General features: G+C 43.6%; 1 protein-coding gene across 3 annotated transcripts in view; it reads right to left on the minus strand.

The window, feature by feature from the left end:
• Cka (Connector of kinase to AP-1) overlaps positions 1-10,000 on the minus strand; it is a 43,417-nt gene that overhangs the window by 16,884 nt on the left and 16,533 nt on the right. For all 3 annotated transcript variants that reach the window (XM_080269089.1, XM_080269088.1, XM_080269087.1), the window contains 3 exons: positions 9,933-10,000; positions 9,269-9,363; positions 8,273-8,357 (listed from right to left, as the gene is read on the minus strand). The exon at positions 9,933-10,000 is cut by the window's right edge and continues 11 nt beyond it. In XM_080269089.1, coding sequence (XP_080125215.1) covers positions 8,273-8,357; positions 9,269-9,363; positions 9,933-10,000 — 248 coding nt within the window. The remainder of the gene's footprint in view (positions 1-8,272; positions 8,358-9,268; positions 9,364-9,932) is intronic.

A 10,000-nucleotide genomic window follows, 5' to 3' on the forward strand; every position in this document is an offset into this window, starting at 1 on the left:
TTTATTTTAAATTCAAATTCATGTCGTATTTAACACCGAAAATTCAGTCTCTATTTTTTTTTAACCCCTTATCTTAAAACTTATCTGAGATGCAAAAAAAATCAGGTTTTGTAATGGGGAAATAGATGCTGTTATTCTTATTTCGCCTGTACTCGTTCTGTGTGTCGTTTTTGTTTTTACGTTTGTCTGGCGTTTTTCTTATGTGTTTTATCGCTGTTCTGTTTTTATGTCTGTCCTGTGATTTTGTTGCTGGTGGAGGATTAGTGCCCCTCCCTGTAAAACAATTAACTCTAAGCCCTTGGCCACCCCGTTTGGGATACATGGCGTCTGGCAATGAATGATGAATGAATGAATGTGTTATTTTCTATTTTTACGTTTGTCCTGTGCTTTTCTGTGTTATTGTTTTTATGTTTTTACGTTTGTCGTGATTTTGTTCTGTGTTATTGTTATTGTTTTTATGTTTGTCCTGCGCTTTTGTTCCGAGTGTTATTGTCTTTACGTTTGTCCTCTGCTTTTGTTCTCTGTGTTATTGTTTATCTGTTTTTACGTTTGTCCAGCATGTTATTGTTTTTCTGTTTTTACGTTTGTCCTGCGTGTTATTGTTTTTCTGTTTTTACGTTTGTCCAGCATGTTATTGTTTTTCTGTTTTTACGTTTGTCCAGCGTGTTATTGTTTTTCTGTTTTTACGTTTGTCCAGCATGTTATTGTTTTTCTGTTTGTCCAGCATGTTATTGTTTTTCCGTTTTTACGTTTGTCCTGCGTGTTACTGTTTTTCTGTTTTTACGTTTGTCCTGTGTGTTATTGTTTTTCTGTTTTTACGTTTGTCCTGCGTGTTACTGTTTTTCTGTTTTTACGTTTGTCCAGCATGTTATTGTTTTTCTGTTTGTCCAGCATGTTATTGTTTTTGTTTTTACGTTTGTCCAGCATGTTATTGTTTTTCCGTTTTTACGTTTGTCCTGCACCTCTGTTCAGTGTCTTATTGCTGTTCTGTTCTAACTCGTTCTACAGCAGCAACGACCTGTTCTTACACTGTCATAATCTTTTTAAATACAAAACGAATTCTGCAGCATAAAAGTTACTTGCACTTACAGTTTCTAAGCTTTATAATAACCTGTAATTAGTCAGGAGGATTGCCAATTGAACTGCTGATGTTAATCAGGAAGTCGTTAAACTTCCTTGATGGTGACTGGTGAATTAACGGCCTCCTATACAGTCTCTAAGCTTAATAATTTCTAGACCAAATGACCAATAACTTAGGAGGATTGCCAATTGAACTGCCAATCACCTAACTGCCAATATTTAGCAAGAAATGGTCAATCTTCCTTGCTGGTGACTGGTGAATTAACAGCATCTTATACAGTCTCTAAGCTTAATATTTGCTACACTAAATGACCAATATCCTGTACTTAGTCAGGAGTATTGCCAATTAAACTGCCAATGACCTAACAGCCAATATTTAGCAAGAAATCGTTAATCTTGCTGGTGACTGGTGAATTAACAGCATCTTGTACTGTCTCTAGGTTTAATATTTGTTACACTAAATGACCAATAACCTGTACTTAGTCAGGAGTATTGCCAATTAAGCTGCCAATGACCTAACTGCCAATATTTAGCAAGAAATGGCTAATCTTCCTTGCTGGTGACTGGTGAATTAACAGCATCTTATACAGTCTCTATGCTTAATATTTTCCATACCAAATGACCAATAACTTAGGAGGATTGCCAATTAACCTGCCAATCACCTAATAGCCAATGATTCCACAGCAAGAAATCGTCAATCTTCCTTGCTGGTGATTGTTGAAGAAGCACACACACACACACGCACCGCCCCCTGGCACAAGCAACAGAGGTAAAGTTGCAAGCGCACACACACACTGCAACCCTGACCACCAACACCACCATGTCATTATCGTAGTGCAATTTGGTCTCGTCAACTGGTCACATCTCTCTGCTAATCACCTCAACTGCCAATTTGGTAACTTTTTCACCTTTGTTTTTTTTAAATGTTTTTTTTTAAGTAAGCCTCGTTTGTTAACGCTTACGGTGTTTGAAAAAGTTTAACCCCTTCAGCCCAGGACCTTTTAATTTCAGTCATTCTCATATTATTTCATTCACAAAACAGCAGAATTTTTGAACAGGAATGGTTATGGATACAGCCTTCATTACCCCATTCAATACTACCATGTCCCTTCCATACTACCACGCTGAGTACGATTTTGGGGGAGGTTAAAAAAAATATATAAATAAAAAAGATACAGTATAAGAAGGGCTTAATGTGTCTCATATTTTCCTTTTATTCGTAAAAAATAAATTTAAAAAATATACTGGAGTCTCCCAAGCTGAGTAAAATTTTCTGGAGGTTAAATTAATAAAAAGGATAAATTGGAGGGCTTGATGTGTCTAATATTTTTCTGTAATTTCTAAAAAAATGAATAATGTACTGGAGAGCTTAATGTGTGTAATATTTTTCTTTTCTTCCTAAATAATAAATAACGTGTCTAATATTTTTCTTTCATTCCTAAAAAAATAAATAAAAGAGATATATATTGGAGGGCTTAACATGTCTAATATTTTTCTTTAATTCCTAAAAAATAAGAATGATACACTGAAGGGCCTAATGTGTCTAATATACTTTTCTTTCATTCCTTCTACTGTCGGATAATTTGATGTATGCAGTATTAAGAGAGGCCCTGTGTACTGAAGGATTATTGAAGGCTGTACTCGAAGCCATCCTGTCAGAAAAACTACTGGGCTGGTGAATGCAATGTTGTGGTGTCGTGCTGGGCGTGAAGGGGCGTTGGGGTGGGTAGTGGTGATGGCGGGGTAGGGAGTGACGATCCAGGCAGTGAGTTACCAGGCATGAGAGTGGGAGGTGTGGTGGCAGCACTGCATGGGGCACTTACTGCTGTGGTCAGTGGTGGTGGTAGAGGTGGTGGTGGTGGTGGTGGTCATGGTGGTGGTGGCAGGTGTGGTGGTGGTGGTGGTGGTAGTGGTGGTGACAACAGTAGGGGGTGAGGGTGGAGAGTGGTGGGGTGGTAGGGGGCTGCCCCTGGCCCCCACGGCAGCCCGGTACCTGGCCTTGAGGGCCTCCAGGGCGGGGGAGGCTCCTGGCCAGCTCCCCCTCAGAGCCGGCAGCCTCCCCTCCTCCAACTCTTCCTCTATGCCCTCCATCCTTTCCTCCTCCTCCACCAGGTGTGGGGGGGGCGGGGGCCTGCATGGGGCCACCCAGGGGGCTACACCACCACCAGTGACAGGGGCCAGGCAGGGCCAGGGAGACACCAGAGAAGTAAGGCACACCGGCACACACTGGCACTCACAGCTCCACCACAACACAACTACACTCTTTTCACCTTAACCATCTCACCTTTGTTTTACCCTTACCATAACTTTATACAACTTAGGACAGACTTTTTGTACTGCCTGGGTTAGACAAAGCATTAGTAAACATATTCAGTACAAGACGCCTTTCCTGTGTTGAATAAAACCGTGTAGCGGCAGCAAGAACAAACAAAGGCCTGATCTCAATGGCTTCCTGTCCGCACCTTTGCTCTACGTTTATTTCACACAGCGCCAGGAAAACACAATACCATGGCTCTACATCCCCCTCATGGCACTTCTTTGTGACTAGCAACCATTCTACTATTAATCTATTGTCACAACTCAGAGGTGGAGAGATGGCAGCAGGTCAAGTTAGAGTGAAAAGAGTATAGGTACACAAACAGGACCACTGGCCTCTCCGGCACCACACAACATGGCACTTCTTTGTGACTAGCAACCATTCTACTATTAATCTATTGACACAACTCAGAGGTGGAGACATGGCAGTAGGTCAAGTTAGAGTGAAAAGAGTATAGGTACACAAACAGGACCACTGGCCTCTCCGGCACCACACAGAACTGATCAACACACAACACATGCACACCACACCCTGCCACGCACCACCCATGTTAACAGCAACACAACACAGCAATTGGTTATACAGAAAACCCTCAATATAACGAACCCCAGTATTGCGAATTTCAGATATAACGAACGGCCAAATTGCGCCCGAACTTCCCCCGGATTTTGCAAACACAGGTCGCTAAATGTGGGGGAAGTTCAGGAATCAGCCCACAGTGACAACAGCATCCCTTCCTGGCACTGTAAGTGTACTGTAACAGGACTACATTGTGCTGTATTCTTATTACAGGTATTGTAATTATATGTGCAACTTCATAAACCATTGAATTCTCCATGTCAAACTTCACAGAGTTAATTTAGTGTATGTCTGAGCACGTAGGACCGAATGACTCCCCTTATAGAGCGAACTGAGTTAGGCAAACCCTCGGAAATACTGACCCCTCAGATACGGCGAACTTTTGGATATAGCGACACACCCCTCCCCCAATTAGTTCATTATATCAAGGGTTTACTGTAGTTTATCAGGTTATCAGCGACAGTTAGGGCAAAGCAACATCATAAACAACCCTCTCAAAACGTACACTCGCTCCAAAAAAGAAAAAATCATGTACAATCTCCTGCAAAGGTTAGGACCCTCGTATGGTCATGTACAATTTCCTGCAAAAGTTAGGTTCCTCGAGAGTTATGCTGTCCTTCCCTAACTCATAACTTTGTATTAATTTAGACAGAGTTGCTTGTAGTCACTGTTGTCTGTCTGCTTAGATGAAGAGTTAAATGTGACTGTTCATTTTAGCTATCAAAACTAATGTAATGTTAGGAGATGCAGAGAGAAAGGAAAAGGAAGAGGAAAAATGAAGAGAGGGGAAGGAAGAGGAAGAGAGCAAAGAAAAGGAAGAGAGGGGAAGGAAGAGGAACAGACAAGAAGGAAGAGGAACAGACAGGAAGGAAGAGGAACAGACAGGAAGGAAGAGGAACAAACAGGAAGGAAGAGGGAAAGATAGGAAGAGGAAGAGAGAAAAGAAGAAGAAGAAGAGAAAAGATGAGGAAGAGAAAAAAGAAGAGGAAGAGAGGGGAAGGAAGAGGGACAGGAGGGAAGGAAGAGGGACAGGAGGGAAGGAAGAGGACAGAGAGGAAGGAAAAGGGACAGAGAGGAAGGAAGGAGTAAGAAGAGAGGGAGAAGAGTAAAGGAGGGGAAGGAAGAGAAATAGACAGAAAGAGGAACAGAGAGGAAGGAAGAGGGACAGAGAGGAAGGAAGAGGAACAGAGAGAAAGGAAGAGGAACAGAGGAAAGAAGAGAATGCACAATATATCAATTTCTTGTGACATTTCCTATACTCCGTTTACACTAACTTGGACTAGATTTTCATCCTTTTTGCAGCTTACTTCCCAAAACTCAGTGACAGGAGAAACAATCCCAGAGTTCAACATCCTTCTCACTGAACTTCCACGTGACTATTACTACAACTCAGCCTTCTGGATGGAAAGACGGCAATTTCAGTTTCTTTACGTGTTTCTTGCTCTTAGTATATTCAGTTTTTATTTCAACTGAACCCCTGTCCTGTAACCACTCTAGCCACTTCTTCCTCTTTTCCTCCACCGCTCTCTTAACCTCCTCATCCCACCATGCTGTACCTTTCTTCACTGTTGTTACTCTTGCCACACCACACACCACTTTAGCATTCCCAACTAAGCCATCCCTTTATGCATTCCACAAGCTGTCCAGATCCACATCATTCCAATTCACTGACTAACTCCTCCTCTACTTTGGTCCTGTAATCATCTGCCATTTCTTTGATCCTCAGCTTCTCAACTTTCAGTCTTTCTCCCTGACTGCTGCTCTCTCTCCTGGTGCACCTCACTCCTCTCAGCTTGATCTTGCATACCACAATCATATGATCTGACAGACCTCCACATCGTCCTCTCACGGCCCTCGTATCAGCAGCCGTTCCCAGCATCGACCTCTCTACGAGCACGTAATCAATCAGGCTTCTTTCAACACGATCCCCGTTCCCTCTACACCAGGTATATTTATGTGCATCTTTGTGTTTGAAATACAAGTTACAAATGCACAACCTCCTTTCCTGACACATATCCTTCAGTTGCTTCCCATTATCATTTTCTCCTGGTACTCCATTACAACCCATTATGTCATCCTCAGGACCAGTGCCTACTCCTCCATTCATATCACCCATTACCATCACTTTATAGCTCCTGGGCATTTCTCCCACTACTTCACCCAGCTCATCCCAAAACCTGTCTTTCTCAATAATAATAATAATAATAATAATAATAATAATAACCATCCATCCATCCATCATCCAATCATTAATAATACAGCAGTAATAGACTGACTAATAATAATAATAACAGTAATAACCATCATCATCATCATCATTCGGACCTCCTTTCCCACCCTAAGGCGAGGCGAGGAGTAGCAATGTCCACACAGCCAAAATTTGCCAAATCTAATGGGCCACATTTCCATTCACCCACCATTCAAGCCCCTGGAATCTTGGCTCTATCTGATATGCCAAAAACATTCACCACGTTCTGTAGCTTCACATAAACGTATCCGACAGAGTCAGTCTGGACGCTGCCACGTTAAAAAGGGGTGCCAAATCCCTGATCATGCACTTCTCCTCACAACATTCATCCAGCCAGCTCGATCCCTTGTCAGTCCCCTAGCCTCACCGACTTCCAAACCTCTCTTCCTCACACACTCATCCACCATATCCCTCCACCTTCTCCTTGGCCTACCTCGCCTCCTCCCTCCTTCAAATTCACTCAGATATACCTTTTTCACCACTCTATTGTTATCCATTCTCTCCACATGACCATACCATCTCAGTACACTCTCTTCAATTCTGGTGTCCACAGACTTCCTCACTCCACATCTTTCACGAATCACATTATTTCGTATCCTATCCACCCTCTGTACTCCACATACATTCCTCAGCAGTCCCATCTCCACTGCTCTCACTCCTGACTTTTCATTTTCATGCCACACCATAGTCTCACATCCATATGTTAAAGTTGGCACTAACACTCCTTCAAGTAAGCCCTGTGCGGTTGCAACACTCAAGCCTCTGTTTCTTATCAAGGCCTTCATTGCACCAGCTACTTTCCTTCCCTGTGTCACTCTACTTTCCACTTCTGTTGCACATTTTCCTCTCTTTTCTGTCACTGTACCCAGGTATGTGAACTCTCTCACCAATTCCAGTCTCTCTCCATTCATTATAACATTGCACTGGGAGTCACCTTCTCTTTCAGTAACCATCACTTTACTCTTTTCTACATTTACTCTCAAGGCACAACGCTCACAGACATCAGCAAAACTCTACACTAGCCTACCAAGTCCTTGTCCGGAACTTGCAAGCAGTACTGCATCATCAGCATACAACAAATTTGAGATATTCCATCCATCACCATTCATTACCAACGCCATCCCTCTCTCCATTACTCGTGTTTTTACTTCTCTCATCACCCCATCCGTATATATATAGAACAACCATGGGGACATCACACAACCTTGTCACACGCCCAGTAATCGGCTGGGAAAAAGAACGTACCCAAGAGAGTCAGATAATAGTGAGAGGCTAAACTATCTATCTATTGCCAGATGCCTTAATCCCGTAAGGGGTGGCCACAAACAAATCACCTCCATTTCGCCATCCCCTACCACTTCATTGCCCTCCCCCCCCTCCAGCTCATGCCCCCTCTCTCATATACCTCTCCACTCCATCCCTCCATCTCATTCTTGGCCTCCCCCTCCTTCTCCCTTGCCATTTCACTGTCCTCCCCCCAGCTCACACACCCCTCTCTCATATACCTCTCCCCTTCATCCCTCCATCTCATCTTTGGCCTCCCCCTCTTTCTACCCCCCCTTCCACCTCACATACACTCTCCTTGTTAGTCTCTCACTCTCCATCCTCTCCATCTTGGCTATCTATGGAGAAATTTATAAAACTCTCTGTCATCTTGTTTTTGTTTTTTCTTGGAGGGAACGATTTTGTGGGCTCCTGGCCTTTGGTTCCTTCTTCCTTGCATTAAAAAAAAAATATATATATATATAGCCTTCAATAACTCCTTTACTAGAGATAGAGAGAGAGAGAAAGAGAGAAAATGGTAATGGGAATACAATGGGAATGATGCTGGACTGAGAGAGAGAGAGAGAGAGAGAATGTGGCAGAGAAAATTGCATACATATGACAGCATGGAGAGAGAGAGAGAAAGACAGACAAACAGACAGACAGAGACAGAGAGAGTAACAGACAGACAGAGACAGAGACAGAAAGTGAGAGAGAGGTGTGGTAGACAAAATTGCTCAGCTACGACACCGTGGTAGGCGCGTGGACATCCAGACCATACTTACGTGAAGAGTCCTCCACATCTTGAAGGAACCGGAACTCGTGGTCCAATTCCACTGACTCCCCATCCACATCATCCACATCCAGCGCCTGTAAACAAACGCAGAAAATCGGTTACTAATGTGCACTGGAATTATCTATCTATTTATCTATCTCTCTCTCTCCATCCACATCCAATGCCTTTAAACAAACGCAGAAAATCGATTATTTATGTGCGCTGGAATCTCTATCTATTTATCTATCTATCTATCTCTCCATCCACATCCAATGCCTTTAAACAAACGCAGAAAATCGATTACTGATATGCCCTGGAGTTATCTATCTATCTATCCATCTATTTATCTATTGCCATTAACTATCTATCTATCTAACTGTCTGTCTATCTATCTATTGCCAGACGCCTTAATCCCATAACGGGTGGCCACAAACAAAACGCCTCCATGTCGCCATGTCCCCTGCCATTTCACTGCCCTGCTCCCAGCTCACACCCCCCTCTCTCATATACCTCCCCACTCCATCCCTACATCTCATCCTTGGCCTCCCCCTCCCTCTCGCCTGCCATTTCATTGCTCTCCTCTCAGCTCATACCCCCCTCTCATATACCTCCCCACTCCATCCCTACATCTCATCCTTGGCTTCCCCCTCCCTCTCGTATATGTAATGAAGTACACACACACACACACACACACACACACACATTTTCAGTCTCTCTCTCTCTCTCACACACACACACACACTTCAGTCTCTCTCTCTCTCTCACACACACACACACACACACACAACATGTTTTCAGTCTCTCTCTCTCTTTCACACACACACACACACACACACACACACACATTTTCAGTCCCTCTCTCTCTCTCTCTCTCTTTTATATGGAACCTTCTTAGTACAGCACTTGGCATTGCAACACAATTTCTCTCTCTCTCTTTCCCTCCCTCCCTCTCTCTCTTTCCCTCCCTCCCTCTCTCTCTTTCCCTCCCTCCCTCTCTCTCACTTACCGGCACCACTTTGGCCACTTTCGGCCCCTTCAGCCTGTGTACGTCCTCCTCCTCCTCGGCCTCTTCCTCATCATCATCGTCGTCCATCTCCATCCCTGTCAAAGTAATCACCATCATCATTATCATCATCATCATCATCACCAACACCAAAATCATCACCATCATCATCATCTTAACCACTTTCATCACCACCATCATCATCATCACTACTATCATCACCACCACCACCAAAATCAGCATCACCATCATCATCATCTCAACCACTTTCATCATCATCATCATCATCATAACCCTAATACTGTACTCAACCACTACCACCATCATCACCATCATTATCACCATCATCATCATCACCACCACCACCACTTTCACTATCATCATCATCATCATCACCACCACCATCACTTTCACTATCATCACCATCATCATCATCACCACCCCACCACCACCAAACTCATCACTACCATCATCACCACCACCACCACCACCATCATCATCATCACCACCACCACCACCACCACCATCATCATCATCATCACCACCACCACTTTCACTAGCTATCATCATCACCACCATCATCACTATCACCACCACCACCACAATCACCACCGGCACCATCATCTTACCCACTCTCACTATCATCATCATCACTCTCATCACTCACCTTCGTTTTGCAGGAAGTCAATGCTGCCGATCACTGCCCTCTCCGCATCTCGAATCTGTGCCTCCAAC

Source organism: Coenobita brevimanus, chromosome 31 (genome assembly GCF_032717465.1).
Source record: "Coenobita brevimanus isolate Jiangsu-jjx chromosome 31, ASM3271746v2, whole genome shotgun sequence".
Taxonomy (NCBI): Eukaryota; Metazoa; Arthropoda; class Malacostraca; order Decapoda; family Coenobitidae; genus Coenobita; species Coenobita brevimanus.